This window comes from Cervus canadensis, chromosome 17, assembly GCF_019320065.1.
Source record: "Cervus canadensis isolate Bull #8, Minnesota chromosome 17, ASM1932006v1, whole genome shotgun sequence".
Taxonomy (NCBI): domain Eukaryota; kingdom Metazoa; phylum Chordata; class Mammalia; order Artiodactyla; family Cervidae; genus Cervus; species Cervus canadensis.
Genome location: NC_057402.1, coordinates 23,852,681 through 23,871,622, shown reverse-complemented (window position 1 = coordinate 23,871,622; position 18,942 = coordinate 23,852,681). Strand labels below are relative to the sequence as shown.

Genomic DNA, 18,942 nt, shown 5'->3' with positions numbered 1-18,942 from the left:
GCTTGGCCAATACAGGAATGATGCCACCCCAGTTTCCAGGCCCCAGCTTCCTCTTCCCATCATTTGGGATGCTCACTTTTGGAACCTCTTTACCATGCTGTGAAGAAGCCTGAGCAGCTCCATGGAAAAGCCACATGTAGGTGTTATAGCCAACAGCCCTAGCAGAAGTTCCAGCTGCTAGCCAGTATCAACCCTCGGACACAGGAATGATAGAGCCTTCAGATGATTCCAGGCCCTGGCCTTCATAACCTTCCTGTGGAGGTACATCATGGAGCAGAGGCAACCATCTCTGCTGCACCCTTTCTGATTTCCTGAACCAGAGTTCACTGGCTTAACCAAATGGTTGCTGTTTAAAGCTATTGATTTTAGGATGATGTGTAACACAGCCATAGTAACCAGAACACCATGCACATGCTAACGGAAATAAGAATTTGGGGGTTATCAAAATGTGCCACCGGGACCTCGGTCAAGAGAAATGCTTGCTGCAAGGAGCATAGCTGGCTGGCTAATAGCCCCAACTGCAGTATCTCTGGATCTGGAATCATGTTCATACCAAAGTTATGTTCGACCCTTCCCACTCAGCCCATTTTTGCCTGACACAGAACTCCTCTAACGGGCAGCTCTGGCTTAGGGACTCACCTGTGACCTGGATGCAGCTTTCTTAGAACTATGCTGAAGTCTGAAACCCTGCCTAGACAGTCCTCTCTCCTCTCCCTCTCCTTTCACGGTGCAGACCGGCACTGTCATCTGAAGGCTCCTCCTGTCTACTCCTGCTCCTTCCTTTTTGCTTTTCACAATAAATCTCTTGTGCATCTAATCCCATCTTCACATCTGCTTTTGAAAGAACTGGCACATAAGGCTATTTTGTGATAGATCCCTATTCTTTTGATGTAAATGCATAGATTCAAGAAAACTACTATATCTTCCCAGAAAATGCTCACTGGTACAAATATCAAAGGCAGAATAATGGGCTATATGGACCCCAGTATAACATTTATGTATTTAAGAACTTGTTCCTTTGGCAGAGAATATTATTTCTTTCTACTTGTCTTCACTACACATAGCTCAATTGACAAGATCATGATGAAAGCAGACTTCTACAATGGACTAGCCACCACCAATCTTAATTAGCTGCTGCTGCTGCTGCTAAGTCAAGTCAGTTGTGTCTGACTCTGTGCGACCCCATAGACGGCAGCCCACCAGGCTCCTCTGTCCCTCGGATTCTCTGGGCAAGAATACTGGAGTGGGCTGCCATTTCTTTCTCCAAAGCATGAAAGTGAAAAGTGAAAGTAAAGTCGCTCAGTCGTGTCCGACTCTTCACAACCCCGTGGACTGTAGCCTACCAGGCTCCTCTGTCCATGGGATTTCTCAGGTAAGAGTATTGGAGTGGGGTGCCATTGCCTTCTCTGCTTAATTAGCTAAGTACCATCAAACATTTAGTAAACATTTTCACTATTCTATCAATTTATAAAACGTTAAATGTTATTTAATGATCATAATGATTATAAATAAACACAACCCCTGAAAACCAAGACTGTATCAGTATTAAATTATTATTACAATGAATGAAAACTTCATGTAGTTATATATTTGCTTTATACTGATACAACTCACTTTTAACTCAGTATGTCATGGGGGATCAACAATAATCTTGGTAAAGTTATAGTGAACCCAAGGTTTTCTTCTAGCTTACAAAACCCCCAAGAAAAAATGATTTTTTCATAAAAATAAACCCAGTTTCCTACTGAACACATTTTCTGATCAAGAATTTGAACTTTTACACCACAACAAAAAATGAATTTCCTGAAAACCTCATTATTTTCAAATCTGAATCTGCCTCTTCATTCTTCTAAAGTATAATTCATTTTCCTCAATAAAGCTAAAAACAGTCCAACAAGTTAAACACTATTGTAGACATTTAAACTCCCAAAGGTTAATTAATAGTACTTACTCTTGTCTTATCAAACAGTTCTGAAACTTTAAGAAAAAACCTGAAAGGGAAAAATATTTCATCATAAGCTATCTTTGAAATAATTTTCTATTGCAAATGTTCAAAGAACATACCCCAAACCATATTAATAATGAACATTCTTACCTCATTACAATAATATTTAATGATTTTTTTCACTGCAGACTTCATCTAGTTCAACAAAAATCTTTCTTTGTACAAGCACCCATATAACAATTCCCCTTGATGTACTGTTATAGAAAATCCTCCCATTTCAAGGTAACAGTCTAAGCCATACATTAAAAACTTTGTCTCGGGAATTCCCTGGTGGTCCAGTGGTTAAGACTTCATGCTTCCAATGCAAGGGCCTAGGTTCAATCCCTGATCAGGGAACTAGAACCCACATGACACAACTAAGACCCAGTGCAGCCAAATAAATATATTAAATAAATGTTTAAAAAAAGAAAACCTTTGTCTTAATATCCTTTAGTAATATGCCGCATAATATTAAATAAGGTATATACCTTTAAATTACTACAGAAGTACAGAACAATCACATCCAAAGAACTACATTTTAAATATTTTCAAATAGAGCGGCTTTGTTTTGGAAAACAACAGAATAGCCAATTTCTATTTCAGAACTCACTTTCACTTTTTTGGGGGGTGGGTAGGGGGGCTACACTTGCAGCTTGCAGGATGTTCCTGACCAAGGACTGAACCGGGGCCACCTCAGTGAAAGCCCGGACCCTAACTGCCAGGTCACCAAGAAGTCCCCACTGTTGCTTTTAACTAGAAAGTCCATCTTTCAAATGCTGATGCCAACTAAAAAAATATCCCAATGCCAAACTATTAAAGGGCATTCTGTAAAATATGACAGACAATGTTATATTTGGATTAGGGCATATACTATTGAGAGCTGAATTTTATGAACTTCACTTTACTAAAAAGAACTTGCTTTGACAGATTTATGTAAGATAACATATGGTAAGGTGCCTTTTTTTCCTTATCAAAGACTTAAGAACTAACTCTTTGGGAAGGTAGCATGTTATTAGTTAATTAGTAGGCTATGGTATCCTGCTTTGCTGAAAAATTTGATCTGACATGTCTACTGAGACAGGACATACAAGAGAAAAGTTCAAGAACGTGGTTTAGAGAAGGGCACGGATTATGAACACAGTTTTTCCTCTTATAATTTTAAAAGTATGTCTGAGCTATTTTCAATGGAGAGTTAAGTTTAAACAACATTACACCAGCAACTAAGATTTATGGCTAGATTAAAACTTCAGTTCAGTTCAGTTGCTTAGTCGTGTCTGACTCTTTGTGACCTCATGGACCGCAGCACACCAGGCTTCCCTGTTCACAACCAACTCCTGGAGCTTGCTCAAACTCATGTCCAGTGAGTTGATGACGCCATCCAACCATCTCATCCTCTGTCGTCTCCTTCTCTTCCTGCCTTCAATCCTTCCCAGTATCAGGGTCTTTTCCAGTGAGTCAGTTCTTTGCATCAGGTAGCCAAAGATTAAAACTTGGCCTCCAACACAATATATGTTAATATATATATTCTAATTCTAAAATAGCATTTCTTATTTAAAATAAACTTTATCAAAATCTAAGTACATTTTAATATAAATTCTGTTTCTCTCTCACACACACAAATTGGCAAATTTTCATCAACTAAAACATTGTAAATGTTAAAAATTATATATACTAACGTTGATTTTTATTTCTTGGATTTAAAAAAGTAAGAGAGAAAAGGAAGAGAAAAATAACACCAACCTAAGTTTATAAAGAAGCTCTATACCATCAATGTGTTTTGACAAAAATATTCCAAAATGCCTGCTGGGTCAGCAGAAGTGTGTGTGCCTGAGCTGCCAACAAAAATTTTGTTTTATTTAATGTTTTAAATCAGAATCCTTACTTGCATATATCTGTAGAATCCTGAGTTCCTAAAGCATATAATGAAGAACCAATTCTATTGTAATCATCTGCAGCACCTATGGAAAAAGTTTTAAGGATTTAATATATTTATTCATGGATTAAAAAATAGTTACTGAATACATACCTGCCAAAAAACGTGTATGTAATATGAGATACCGAAGTCTAGAGAAAGAAACGACACAAACTATAATACATTATGATGAATATGGAACGGGAAGTAGCCATAAACTACTTAAGGAGCAGGGGAAACACATATTCCACCTGAGGACGTTAGGGAAGGCTTTACAGACACTACAGCAGCAGTTGAAATTGCAGGGTGAGGAAATCTTTCCTAGGCAAAGTGGAGGAAAGAGCATTCTAGATAAAGAGAAGGGCCTGGAAAAAGACCAGGGAGACATTCAAGAGCAAAGAATATTCAGAAAGACTTCTGGGTCTATAGCACTGTACAGTACAGAGGGTTATTTTTTTTAAAGTAAAACAAAAAAAATTAAGTATTTACTTTTTTTTTGTTCTTAAGGAAACCACTCAGACAGCATTCTCTCCCAAAGGAGGAGGAGAATAATCATCAACAGCAAACAGCAACTGCAAAAGCCAACGCCACGAGCTGGCTTCATGCTGAGGAGAGAATGCTGTGTGAAGTGTGTCTCCTCGTGGTTTCCGGTGCTCTGCATGTTCAGAGAAACTTCTAGAGTAACAAACAATAGAAACGATCCCTGAAAGTACAGTGTTAATATTTACTATTTTAAAATAACAGTATTAAAACCATTATGTGTTAACATAATATTTAAATGAAAAATATTTAAAATCAATTAGCATGTGACACTTGGATTTTTGCAAATCTCTTTTGTGGGTCTGCATTAATAGTCAATAGCTCCATTCTCTTATCTGCTTCTGCATTCACTGTACTGTGACACAAGATTTTTGCTCAAGTATGTGGGGGGAAAAAAATCCAGCTTCAAACAGGTATGTCATTGGAAAAGCAGGAGGCATTTTACTAATATTTTCAGATAACTGTGGATACTCTACTCAACAAGCAGTAGTTTCTTTAAGGGTGAGTCACACTGGGGAACCTAAAGTCCTATCAATGAAGTCTGTGTACTCCATCACATTAAATCCCAATGATATGTGATATTTATCCCAAGAATATAAGATTGGTTTAGTAACTGAAAATCAATCAACATGATTAATCATATTAACAGACTAAAAAAAAAAAACTGTATGGTTATCTTAATTGCTGCAAAAAGAGTATCTGACAAAATCCAACATTCATTCCTGACTCAAACCTGCTAAAAGACATCTAGGAAAAACCTATATCTAACATCACAATTAAGATGGATGCTTTCCCCACAAGATAAGGAATAAGGTCAAACTGCTTGCCCTCACCACTTTTACCAACATGGTACTAGAGGGTAAAGCTATAGTATAATGGTCAAGGAAAAGAGATAAACATCATTCCAACTGGAACGGAAGAAGTGTAACTGTTTTTATTCGCAGAAGATCATTTATATAGAAAATGCTAAGGAATCTACAAAATAGGTAATGAACTAATAAGTGAGTCAATTTAGAAAGGCTGCAAGATATAAGCTCAATGCTGAAAATACAATGTATTTCTATCTATTGGCAAAAAAAACTAGAAAGTGAAATGTAAAAAATACATCATTTAGAATCACATCAAAAAAGAGATCTAACTAAAGATGTGTAAGAGCTTTACAAAGGAAGCTAGAAAAAATTGCTGAGAGAAGACCAAAGTAAACAGAGATATACCCTGTTCATGTATCAGAAGAACCAATACTTTTGAGATCTTAATCCTCCCCAAATTGATCTATATTCTACACAATTCCAATAAAAAATCCCAGCGGGCATTTTTGTAGAAAATGATGAGCTAATTCTAAAATCCATCTGAAAAAATAAAAAACCTAGAGATGCCAAAGCAACTTTGATAAAGAAGAATAAAGTTGAAAGACTTACACAAGAAAAGAAGTTCAATATCATCAATCACTGAAATTAAAACCACACTGGCCTAGCAGAATGGATAAAATTTAAGAATGCCTTTGTTGGTGAGGATATGAAGCAGCTGGAATTCTCGTGCACAGCGGGTAGGAATGCAGAATGATACAATCATTTCGGAAAAATGTTTGGCAAATTTTTTTTAAAAAGTTAATTATACACTTACATTTGACCCAGTCATTCTACTTCTAGGTACTACCCAAGAGAAATGAAAGCATATGTTCATACAAAGACTTACATATGTCAGCTTTATTTTGAACGGGTGAAAGCTAGCAACAATCCAATTGCCCACCAACTGCTGAATAGACAACTGTGGTATATCTATACAATGGAATACCACTCAGCAATAAAACAGAATCAACTACTGATGCATACAACAACATGGATGAAACTCAAACTAATTTTGTTGAATTTCAAAGCCAGACCATAAAAAGTACATATTGTAGGATTTCATTTATATACAACTCTAGAAAATGCAAATTAATCTACAGAGACAGAAAGCATTATCAGCAGTGGCCTGGGGACAGGGACAGGATGGAGGGATTACGAAGGGCCACAAGGGGACTGTGTGTGGTGATGGACATGTTCATTATGCTGTCTCTAGTGATGATATCATACACGTGTCAAAACTTATCCAATTGTAAACTGTGAACATTGCAGCTTATTGATAGCAATTACACTTCAATACAGTTGTTACAAAAAACCATTAGTCTATGGTGTACTTAACATGACTTTGATCACTTAGAAAATACTGGTTCAATGAATCACACAGTTCTTCCAAATGCAGATGCACTTCAGTATTTATATACTTTTTATATACTTTTTATAAAGTATCACACTCAGTAATATCACCATCAATCTACTCAGACAAGTCTTTAATTACTGAAAAGCAAACTCATGGTGACTGATACAAGTTTTCCAAGATTCTAATAATTGCTGGAAAGCTTGATTTTTATCATTGTCAACAAACACTGCCAGTAGTTTTCCATGAAGTGTGAGGCTCATTTAATTAATTTTTGATAAAATGTCTACCAAAACACAAGTCTGCAAAAGAGGAGCTTGTCTGTCAGTTGTTCTTTCAAGTAAAAATGGTATTGAAAAAAAGCAGACAGTTCAGTTGCAACTCAGTTGCTTTTCTAGAAAGAACCATCATACATCCATAGGCAAAGTGCTTTATGCATACCTCCCAATCCATCATTCAGAATATTAAAAAAGTATACTCAAGGGAGGAGACTTTCAACAAGTAATAAATTTCACTGCTTCATCAAGGACATTCTTAATTGAATTTTTAAAATTTTGAATGCACTGTGGGAAAGAGTACAAAGACTATTAGTATTAGTACAGTTTGGTGCCACTGCTTTGATTTATCCTAGAGAAAGTGAAAGTTGTCCTAAGACACCAGCAATTTATCCACCACGGCTTTTGCATCGTTCGTGTAAATGTCAACATGGTGAAAAGGACAAAAAAAATCATCCTAGTATTATTATGAAAATAGTTTTGATCTCACAGACTTGCTTAAAAGAGCCTTGAGATCAAAGCTTCATAGACCATAGTTTGAAAATCACTGCCCTATATCAAGACTTTTACAAACTGTAAATAACATAACAACTTGATAATTATTCCATTAAACAATGTAAACTTGAGCCACAGAGAAAAACCTTACTTTTGTGGGATCTTGTCATCCTATCAGATTTAGCAGATGCATCCTTAACTCGGTTATGATATTCTAAAAGGAATGTTCGTTCATGCTCAAAGAAATCATCTACATCCTATGGGATCAAAAGAAAATATGAGCTTTTTTCACTTATTTGCTTTAATCTAACATATAAATCACTTTGCTACCCTTATAATCATAAAAGATCATCATTTAACAGCATAGCCATCTGCTAATAATCAGACATTACACTGATTTCACCAACAAGTTCAAAACAAGTTCAAACTTCAAAAACATCTATCAGGTAAGAAGTCTTCTACAGCAGAAGGCTTATGGTCCCATATGGTCCAAGCTCCCATGTTGTACTCGAACCTATTCCAGCTTGTACTCTCCACTACAATCCTGCTTCTCCAACACATTTATTTCCTGCAGTGGGAGTAATCAATTGCTTTTGAGAAAAAAAAAAGGAAAAAAAAGCCTGGCAGACAAGTAGAAATCTGCTTTTCTTGGTCTGTTACGCATTTTATGGACCATTCCTGAATGCTGCCAAGCCTCAGCCATTGGCCCTCTCTGATTGCTTTCGGGAAGCTGGCCAAATTAGCTATCTGGGAGCAATTTTCGTATTAAACACTGTTTTCAATCTTTTTTGGAACAAAGCTAGAAATCCATTAAAACTAAAAACAATTAACTACTTTTTCCCTTCTAAAATAGCAATTGTTTACTGAAAAAGCACCAGCTGAAATGATGTAACTTAAGACCCATATTAACAGAACATAGTAGCGAAAGTTAGTGTGACAAACTAACTTAAATGTGACTTAAAATCTGTTAATTCATGTGTACTAGTTTTCTTAACTAGTACACGCGAGGTCTATTGGAAAAACAGAGATAAAACTAACTTGCAGAGTTGTAGTGAAGATTAATGAAATGTGGGCTACCAAACACCACACTGCAAATGTTCAAAAAAATGTCAGCTATTACTTTAATAAAATCATCAAACTCATAATCAATATAGTGGTTTATACTTAATGTTAATCAAAAAGTTCAACATAAGCAGCATCAAAATGGAAATAATCTGAAAACAAAACAAAACAAAACAGCCTGAATCATTTTTTGGTCTCACTGCATGGTTTGTGGGATCTTAGTTTCTTTTTTTTTTTTTTGGATCTTAGTTTCTTAACCAGGGGTTGAACCCACTGCCCTTGGCAGTGAAAGCGCCGAGTCCTAACCACTAGACTGCCAGGGAATTCCCATGTCAACTCTTTATTAAAGTAGCCACAGGACATGCACTGTCAACATATCAACTGCCCTGTCTCCACAAAATCAAAGTATAAATCAAACAGTACTTTACACACAAGTTTTAGTAGATATATTTATAAAAACAGGCAATGATGATAAAGCATTATTTATTGCTTTATTATTTGCTTAATAATATTATTATTGGAGTACAATATACCATCATATGATTCTATATAAACCTTGAAAATACATTTTGCAATAAACATTTTTTTCAATATTTTAATGGTAACAGTTGTCAGAAAAATCAATTCTTGTATCATTTTCAGGCCATCATTAAGAAAAATCTAAGTGTTATCTAGGTAATTGTAAGTACATGCATACCTATCATCTCATTGTTTCTAAATCTAACTCAGTCTTTCTAACAATCCTGTAGCTAGGTAGCATTACTAACCACATTTTCAAAATGGGAAACCTGAGATTTAGAGAAAGAAAAGTGACTTTTCTCAAGGTCAAGTAGCTATTATGAGAAAAAACCAAAACTTCAACTGAGCTCTTCTAACTTCAAATCTGAACCCAAGTCGGCCCCTAACATTTGTAAAGCCAAGGCTAAGTGTACAAACAGGCAGCCCCTCGGCGCCCCACCCTGTGACTCTGTAAGGCACCCAGAGGGACCTCACGTGCATGTGGCCGGACAGCCACTCCACCCTGCACACCGCTCTTCTTCCCCTGCTGGCCCTCTTCTCCTTGACTACCTGTGGAGGACAGACCACCAGAGGCACTGTCTACTCACCAGCAGATGAATTCAAGGATAAGTCCAGGCAGGACTTGAAGGCAGGCTCGGAATTTGGGCAAGAAAATGTGAGGTTCTAGGTAAGGAGAATGGTCTGGTTTGGAGGACAGGGGTGTAGGCTCTGGGTTGGCAAATCCCCTTGGAGCTGCAGACCTATCACCCCTTAGAGAAAGGAGCTCTCTGAAGAGGGGAACTCAGGGCAAGCGGCCCAGTTTCCCAGGCCTAAGAAGTCTACTATTCAAACTTCTCTTTCATTCCAATATAACTGCCTACACATCGGAAAATCTCAAAGTATCTCCCTCGTAAAAGAAGTAAATTCTCAAAGCAGTACCTCTGTTAACCAAATAGTGTCTTACCTTTACTCCAGAAACAATTACTCCATCTGCTGATTTAACCATGTTTTTAAAGAAATCTTCAAGTTTCTCTTTTTTATTTTTTCCTCGCACACTCAACTGAAACAAAGGTAAATTTAAGTTAGTATTTCTTTTAAGATCGTAAATGAGAAGTTAATACCTCCTTTATTCTCTGTCGTCAAAACATCAATCCCAAAAGGACTCCAGTTTTTAACTTAATAAAATGGCAATTTCATTATGTATGATCAGTAATTTTCAAATTCTGGGAACTTAAAGGAGTTTGGCTTTACCCACAAAGATTCAGGTTCAGCTGATCAAGGCTCAAAAGTGAAAGTGTTAGTCACTCAGTTGTGTCTGATACTTTATGACCCCATGGACTATAGCCTGCCAGGCTCCTCTGTTCATGGAATTGTCCAGGCAAGGATACTGGAGTGAATTGCCATTCCCTTCTCCAGGAGATCTTCCCAATCCAGGAATCAAACCCGGGTCTCCCACATTGCAGGCAGTCTTTACCGCTGAGCCACCAGGGAAGCCCCCCAAATTGTATAAGTACAGTTGATAATTCTGCTCTAAGGAGCCCTTTCATCATACTTTGTCAAACACTACTACATCATATAAAGTCAACTAAAAATTCAATCAGGAGTTTCTCTGAACATGTAAAATTTATTGGAGTACAATATACCATCATATGATTCTATAGAAACTCTGAAAATGTATTTTGCAAATTTTTCACTCTGAACTCCATATCTCATCTCCTGACCTATTTTGGGGTGAGCAACTCACGAGACAAAGGACACAAAAGATGACTCTGAATGGCATGAACAGTGTATATCTAAAGGCAAAACTGAGAAGCAGTCAACTCTGACTTTACCACTTATTGCATCAGGGCCCCATGAAGGAAGATCTCATCTAATGTCCTTTTCTGCTGCTGGCTTCAATACTCACACTTAAGTAAGTGACTCACAGATCTCTATCACTATGCCTCGGCTCTTTTCGAATCTTAGATTCTATTTCCAATTGCCTCCATCATATTCTTTACATATATATTCTGCTAACCACACATTAGAATATTTTTAACAGTATCTATTACAATCTGATCTCCAAGTTTTCCCTCTTCTTGGTTTCCTATTCATGGTTTTCCCATCTATACAGTCTCTCAAATTCTCATCTGTTCCCTAAAACCCCATCAGTTCAGTAGCTCAGTCATGTCCAACTCTTTTCAACTCCATGGACTGCAGCATGCTAAGCTTACCTGTCCCTCACCAACTCCCAGAGCTTGTTCAAACTCAAGTCCAACGAGTCGGTGATGCCATCCAACCATTTCAGCCTCTGTCCTTTTCTCCTCCTGCCTTCAATCTTTCCCAGCATCAGGGTCTTTTCAAATGAGTCAGTTCTAGGCGTCAGGTGGCCAAAGTACTGGAGTTTCAGCTTCAGCATCAGTCATTCCAATGAATATTCAGGACTGATTAGCTTCAGGATGGACTGGTTGGATCTCTTTGCAGTCCAAGGGACTCTCAAGAGTCTTCTCCAACACCACAGTTCAAAAGCATCAATTCTTTGGTGCTCAGCGTTCTTTATAGTGCAACTCTCATATCCATATGTGACTACTGGAAAAACCATAGCTTTGACTATACAGACCTTTGTTGGGAAAGTAGTGTCTCTGCTTTTTAATGTGCTATCTAAGTTTATCATAGCTTCTCTTCCAAGGAGCAAGCATCTTTTAATTTCATGGCTGCAATCATCAACGGCAGTGATTTTGATGCCCAAGAAAATAGTCTCTCACTGTTTCCATTGTTTCCCCATCTATTTGCAATGAAGTGATGGGACCAGATGCCATGATCTTCGTTTTCTGAATGTTGAGTTTTAAGCCAGCTTTTTCCCTTTCCTCTTTCACTTTCATCAAGAGGCTCTTTAGTTCTTTGCTTTCTGCATATAAGTTAAATAAGCAGGGTGACAATATACAGCCTTGACGTACTCCTTTCTCATGTTGGAACCAGTCCATTGTTCCATGTCTGACTTTAACTGTTGCTTCTTGACCTACATACAGATTTCTCAGGAAGCAGGTCAGGTGGTCTGGTATTCCCATCTCTTTAAGAATTTTCCAGTTTGTTGTGATCCACACAGTCAAAGGCTTTGGCATAGTCAATGAAGCAGAAGTAGATGCTTTTCTGGAACTCTCCTGCTTTTTGATCATCCAACGGATGTTGGCAATTTGATCTCTGGTTCCTCTGCCTTTTCTAAATCCATCTTGAACATCTGGAAGTTCACAGTTCACATACTGTTGAAGCCTGGCTTGGATAATTTTGATCATTACTTTGCTAGTGTGTGAGGTGAGTGCAATTGTGTGGTAGTTTAAAAATTCTCTGGCATTGCCTTTCTTTGGGATTGGAATGAAAACTGACCTTTTCCAGTCCTGTGGCCACTGCTGAGTTTTCCAAACTTGCTGGCATATTGAGTGCAGCACTTTCACAGAATCATCTTTTAGGATGTGAAACAGCTTAACTGGAATTCCATCACCTCCACTAGCTTTGTTCGTAATGATGTTTCTTAAGGCCCACTTGACTGGACTCCAGGATGTCTGGCTCTAGGTGAGTGATCACACCATCGTGGTTATCTGGGTCATGAACATCTTTTTTGTATAGTTCTTCTGTGTATTCTTGCCACCTCTTCTTAATATCTTCTGCTTCTGTTAGGTCCATAGCATTTCTGTCCTTTGTTGTGCCCATCTTTGCATGAAATATTCCCTTGGTATCTCTGATTTTCTTGGAGATATCTAGTCTTTCCCATTCTATTGTTTTCCTTTATTTCCTTGCACTGATCACTGAGGAAGGCTTTCTTATCTCTCCTTGCTATTCGTTGGAACTCTGCATTCAAATGGGTATATCTTTCCTTTTCTCCTTTGCCTTTCGCTTCTCTTCTTTTCTCGGCAATTTTAAGGCCTCCTGAGACAACCATTTTGCCTTTTTGCATTTCTTTTTCTTGGGGATGGTCTTGATCATTGCCTCCTGTACAATGTCATGAACCTCCAGCAACAGTTCTTCAGGCACTCTATCAGATCTAATTCCTTGAATCCATTTGTCACTTCCACTGTATAATTGTTAAGGGGTTTGATTTAGGTCATACCTGAATGATCTAGTGGTATTCCCTACTTCAATTTAAGTCTGAATTTGGCAATAAGGAGTTCATGATAGAGCCACAGTCAGCTCCTGGTCTTGTTTTTGCGGACTGTACAGGGCTTCTTCATCTTCAGCTGCAAAGAACATTATCAATCTGATTTCAGTATTGACCATCTGGTGATATCCGTGTGTAGAGTTATCTCTAGTATTGTTGGAAGAGGGTGTTTGCTATGACCAGTGCGTTCTCTTGGCAAAATTCTGTTAGCCTTTGCCTTGCTTCATTTTGTACTCCAAGGCCAAACTTGCCTCTTACTCCAGGTTATCTCTTGACTTCCTACTTTTGCATTCCAGTCCCCTATGACGAAAAGAACATCTTTCTTGGGTGTTCTAGAAGATCTTGTAGGTCTTCATAGAACTGTTTAACTTCAGCTTCTCTGGCATTAGTGGTTGGGGCAAAGACTTGGGATTACTGTGATACTGAATGGTTTGTCTTGGAAACGAACAGAGATCATTCTGTCATTTTTGAGATTGCACCCAAGTACTGCATTTCAGACTCTTTTGTTAACTATGATGGCTACTCCAGTTCTTCCAAAGGATTCTTGCCCACAGTAGTAGATGTAACAGTCATCTGAGTTAAATTTGCCCATTCCAGTCCATTTTAGTTCACTGATTCCTAAAATGTCAATGTTCACTCTTGCCATCTCTTGTTTGACCACTTCCAATTGATTCATGGATCTAACATTCCAGGTTCCTATGCAATACCGTTCTTTTATTGTTCTTTACAGCATTGAACTTTACTTCCATCACCAGTTACATCCACAACTGGGCACTGTTTTCACTTTGGCTCCGTCTCTTCGTTCTTTCTGGTTATTTCTCCACTCTTCTCCAGTAGCATATTGGGCATGTACTGACCTGGGGAGTTCATCTTTCAGTGTCATATCTTTCTGCCTTATCATATTGTTCATGGGGTTCTCAAGGCAAGAATATTGAAGTAGTCTGCATTTCCTTCTCCAGTGGGCCACATTTTGTCAGAACTCTCCACTATGACCCGTCCATCTTGGGTGGGCCTACACGGCATGCCTCATAGTTTCACTGAGTTAAACAAGGCTGTGGTCCATGTGATCAGTTTGATTAGTTTTCTGTGATTATGGCTTTCATTCCGTCTGCCCTCTGATGGATAAGGATAAGAGACTTATGGAAGCTTCCTGATGGGAGAGACTGACTGTGAAGGTATGAAAGTATGAAAACCCCATACCTTTCACTAAAAATCTTGACACAATCTACAACTTCTTTCTTTTTCCTTCCAAAATCACACTTAGAGCATCTCTTCCATACTTAAATAAGTTCACAGAGTTTCATAATGCTCAGAGACTGAACGCCAATCCCCTTAGCAAGGTACTCAACACTTTGAAAAAACGTGGTTCAGGTTACCTTTCCACCTCCCCCCAACCCCCAAAGAGCCTTATGCTCCACACTGTTGTCAAAAGAGGCTCTGAACTCTTAGGTTCCTCTGTATTTGAAATGGTATCTCCTCTCCCACCAAAAACTCTATTCAGACTTTAACATTCAAAATAAAAGGCATCTCTTCATGAAACCCTTTCAAATTCCCAGTTAGAATTCACTGCTCTATCTTAGGCCTCTCAAAGCTCTCCAGCTTTTTTTTAACCTTATTTTTTATATTAATTATTTCACTAATTCACTCGTTTAATAACAAACCATAATGAATGTATATTATAACCACGCACTGTGCTGGGTGTTACAAATATTAAGATGATTAAGAGGTGGTCCCTACTCTTAAAGTAACTTATGGTACAGAGGAGGTCAGAGAGAAGCAAACATATAATTACACACAGTATGAGAAGTATAGTGTTAGAGCTACTGATGGGGTATTAGCGAAGCATCCAAGGAACTCAATACGACTGAGGGGTTGAGAAAGTTAAGACTGGAGGCTGACTGACCAGTCAGGGTCAATAACCCAATAACCCAGGCGAAGGTTATGAAAGTCTGGACTAGTCTTTTGGTCTAGTGATGGAAGGAAGTATGCACATTAAAATGAGACAGAGAATCTGGTGACTCCTGATAGGAATAGACAAAAGGAGTCCTGAGTAATTTTCATGGTGGAAGGGACTGGGAGTTATTGATGCCTTCTTTGAGATAAGACAGAGAGTACAAAAGGAGGCATGGATTTAAAAGAAGGGTTCAGCTGAGGGTAAAAGGCCAAGGGATACCTAAACGGAGGTTTTTCAGGAGGCTATTTAATGAATAGTGCTGGGACTCGGGAGTGATACAGTTGGGGCGAGGGGAGCGGCCAAGCGGTGCTGTCCCATGCAGCTTCTGGGATCTTAGTTCCATGACCAAGGATCAAACCCGTGCTCCCAGCAGTGGAAGCACAGAGTCCTAACCACTGGACCACCAAGGAATTCCCATAGATTTCTAAGTTAATAGCATATCAGAATCGATGGAGCCACAGAAGCAGGTATTAAAGAGAATTTACAGAATTAGAAATCTTATATAGACTTGTAGAGAACTCAGTGAGGAACCGTGGAAGAATCAGATTTAAATGAATGGATATATAGAGGGAAAAGCCCATGAAGCAGACTGGGAAGCAGCCATAGAGTTAAGAGGTGAACACATCAAGACGGATTCCCATAGATCCACAAGAACATGGGAGTCAGCATAGCTAGAAAGGTATCTCAGTCAAAATGGAAAAGCATTGATGTATTTCACCACATTAACAGAATAAAAAACATGATCATCTCAACAGATGTACTTTTTCATGATAAAAACACTCAATAAACTAGGAACAGAACTTCTTTAAGCTGACAAAGGGTATCTAGGTTAAAAACCCACACTTAACATCACACTTGATAGTGAAGGAATAAGTGCTTTTTCCCTAAAGATCAGGGACAGAACACGGATGTCTGCTCTTATCATTTCCATTTAACACCGTACTGGAGGTTCCAGCCAGGGCAGTGAGGCAAGCAAAATTTAAAAAGGCATCCAAATTGGAAAGGAGGAAGTAAAAAAGAAAAAAGAAAAGAAAGCTATTAAAGGAGTGTGGCTGCCAAGGTGGTTGAAGGCTATGGGGGGATACAAGAGGTTCGGGCATTTGCTTTCTGACTGGGTCCACTCCCAGTGAACAAGGTCATTATTTGATCACGAAGAATTATTGAAATTAGCTTTAATGGAAAATGACAGAGATCTGTCTAAAGTCATAACACTGCTAGTAGTGATAGAACAGGCATTCTAGGCAAGGTAAGAAAGAAAGAAAAACAAAAGGGCTATTGACAGGGTCAAAGTGCAGGAGAAGTCAAGGGTCTGGGTGCAGCAGTGAGTCAAAGAACTCCAGTGGGAACAGGGAAAAAGGAAGTTGTGAGGACAAGGCTATGTTTGGAGTCCATCATATCAGGGTTTAAGAACTCGGGGGTGAGATGAGGTCCTCAGTGTGGTCACTGATGCCATAGGAAGAAATGAATGAAGGTTAGGAAACATCTGTCTTCTGCTAAAAGTATGAGTTAATCTTGGCATCCAAATAGAGACTCCAAGATCTGTATCATCCACCCACTAAAAAGATTTTTTCCAGGACCACGAATGAAGAAACCTCTTGAGGCAGGGAGGGAGGAAAATCAGCAGCAACCAGCACTGAAGGAGGCAGGTTAAACAGATCAAGAGTCAATGATCAACCCAAAAGTAACTGGGAATTCTTTACCTCAAGAACTTCTCTGGAATTCTGCATAAGGCTTCAGAAGCCTCCAAACTCAAATTTAAGAAACATTAACCGATTTAATAACACTATTTCTTAAGAAGTTCACAATTCAGGATCAAAATCAATATCCCATGCAGTAACATAGTTTAGCATCATTTAAAAAATTAATCTACTCAGGTTCTACTGAAATACTGGATCATCATTAAAAAAGAGTCATATTAAACTGCCTTGAAAAATCAGAACATTTTATAAAACGTATTTATAAGGCCTTAAGCCTTTTCTAACAATTCCCTTTTCCTTCCAATGACTCTTTAAAAATAAACCTTGATCACTGCTTTGATCAATTCAATACTCACATCTTGATTATATTCCAGGAAAACATGGAAATTTAAATCTTTCCTCAAAATGGGATGTGCAGCCACACGACACAGAAACACTTCATGCATTGCAACCGTCTTCTTGAATATTGCCAAATACTCACTAGAAATAATACACAAAATTAAAGGTAAAACACTGCAGAAAAACACCCGCAAGTTTTTTAAGCAAATACTAGGAATTATTCTAAATGCAAAACTAGAGGCACAAAGATATATTCCATGTAAACAAAGGTTTTTAGTTGAACTGTTAACGAAATATATAAAACCCAGCTCTGAAAAGATTTCATGCTAGTTAATAGTATTTATTATATATAAATGTTAATATTTTTAGGTTTTATGAACCTTTCTTCCTATGCAAGTTGATGTTAAAGGTAACTATAGGGCTTTTTGTTTTCAGCTTCAGAGAAAGTATACTACAAATTATAGCATACAATTTTAATGATTCAATTTCTAGATAATTACTGCTTTTAAACACCTTCATACAAGTAAATAAATAACACAAACCTCAGTAAGCATATTTTCAACTTAAATAACTATTTTCATCTAAAGACCCAAGCACACAAGAAAGAAACACACCATGGAGAGACTAGTGTTTTCCATTACATTGAAGAACTGTGTTTAAAACATTTTAATATCATCAGTGAATCACAGCGATCATATAGTAATACATGTCAGTTTGGAAAAAAAAAGACACTCAAGGAAAAGGCCCAATATTCTTGCTTCAATTACGTGCAAGGAGGTTAAGTTTTACATACCAGCAAACCAGCAGGACCAATGTTGGGAGAAGTTTGATCTCTGTGAGGGTAGTCATTCAGTGAAGACAAAAAAGAAGGATGCAGAGGATGGAGGTAGCAGTAGAATAAACCCAAGGTTCTCTGTTATCCAACCCCTAACCAGACCACAAAAGAATCATGATCAGGGCCACTGGAAAACCACAGGTTCAATATTAATGTGCGCTGCCCATTTCCAGCTTTCAGGCTTATAAACTCTAGAAGTTGTACCTGTCCACTATCAGGCTACTGCTTGCACTCAGTATTGACAGAATTCTTAAAATATCTGTCACCTTACCCTTTAACATGGAAGACCTACTTTGTTAACTTCTCTTGTCAAGAGTTTAACATTCTGAAGAAGAGTCTAGTAGCAGCATGAATATATGCTTAAAAACTGAAATTCAGTGGAAGAGGAGAGAAGGAAATGCACAAACAGGAGAAATGATCAGAAAAAGTGATGGAGGTGATGGTAATGCAAGGAAAGTGATTTCCTTGTTTAACTCTCAAAATACAGAAAAACAATATGCAGCAATCCAAAATTATTTCAAATGTTTAAGGGGAAAAACTGTATTTTCAGCGAATATACTAAAAATGAAATAGAATTTTTTCAAGAATTCAATGTATGTCTAGTATGTCAATGTATGTCTAATACGTATGTCAATGTATGTCTAATAATCATTTAATAAAAAACACTAAAAAACTATATTCTCTCATTGCTTTGCTCCTATTCTTTTCCCTTCAGGCAGAAGCCATAGGCAGACAAATGAGGGGGAAAATTACACACACATTCGCACACACACACATACACACACACACTTTTTGAAAAAGAAAGAAGAAAATATCCAGAGTTGCTTAGTGCATACTTATATGAGAAACAGAAATCCTGGTAGAATGCACTTGTCCAAACAAGAGAACCAGGTGGGTAATGACTGAGGCCTTGTAAATAAAAATAAAAGGATCTACATGTGTGTTTTAAAAAATCATTATTTCCCTTTCTACTATCTTTTATGAACTTGTGGATCTTTTGTTTTCAATCTTCAGAGTTTA

The 18,942-nt window shown here is 37.8% G+C and overlaps 1 protein-coding gene and 2 non-coding genes across 3 annotated transcripts in view; 1 reads left to right on the top strand and 2 right to left on the bottom strand.

Moving 5' to 3' along the window:
• Nucleotides 1–18,942, bottom strand: part of SNX6 (sorting nexin 6) — a 48,115-nt gene that overhangs the window by 14,505 nt on the left and 14,668 nt on the right. Inside the window, exons 6-10 of the mRNA XM_043489887.1 lie at nucleotides 17,105–17,228; nucleotides 9,930–10,025; nucleotides 7,557–7,662; nucleotides 3,867–3,942; nucleotides 1,952–1,991 (exon numbers count right to left, since the gene is read on the bottom strand). Coding sequence (XP_043345822.1) covers nucleotides 1,952–1,991; nucleotides 3,867–3,942; nucleotides 7,557–7,662; nucleotides 9,930–10,025; nucleotides 17,105–17,228 — 442 coding nt within the window. The remainder of the gene's footprint in view (nucleotides 1–1,951; nucleotides 1,992–3,866; nucleotides 3,943–7,556; nucleotides 7,663–9,929; nucleotides 10,026–17,104; nucleotides 17,229–18,942) is intronic.
• TRNAW-CCA lies at nucleotides 2,270–2,341 on the top strand. Its single transcript has one exon. It is a non-coding gene; the product is annotated as a tRNA-Trp (tRNA).
• LOC122419933 lies at nucleotides 4,407–4,615 on the bottom strand. The gene has a single exon (XR_006263136.1). It is a non-coding gene; the product is annotated as a small nucleolar RNA U3 (small nucleolar RNA).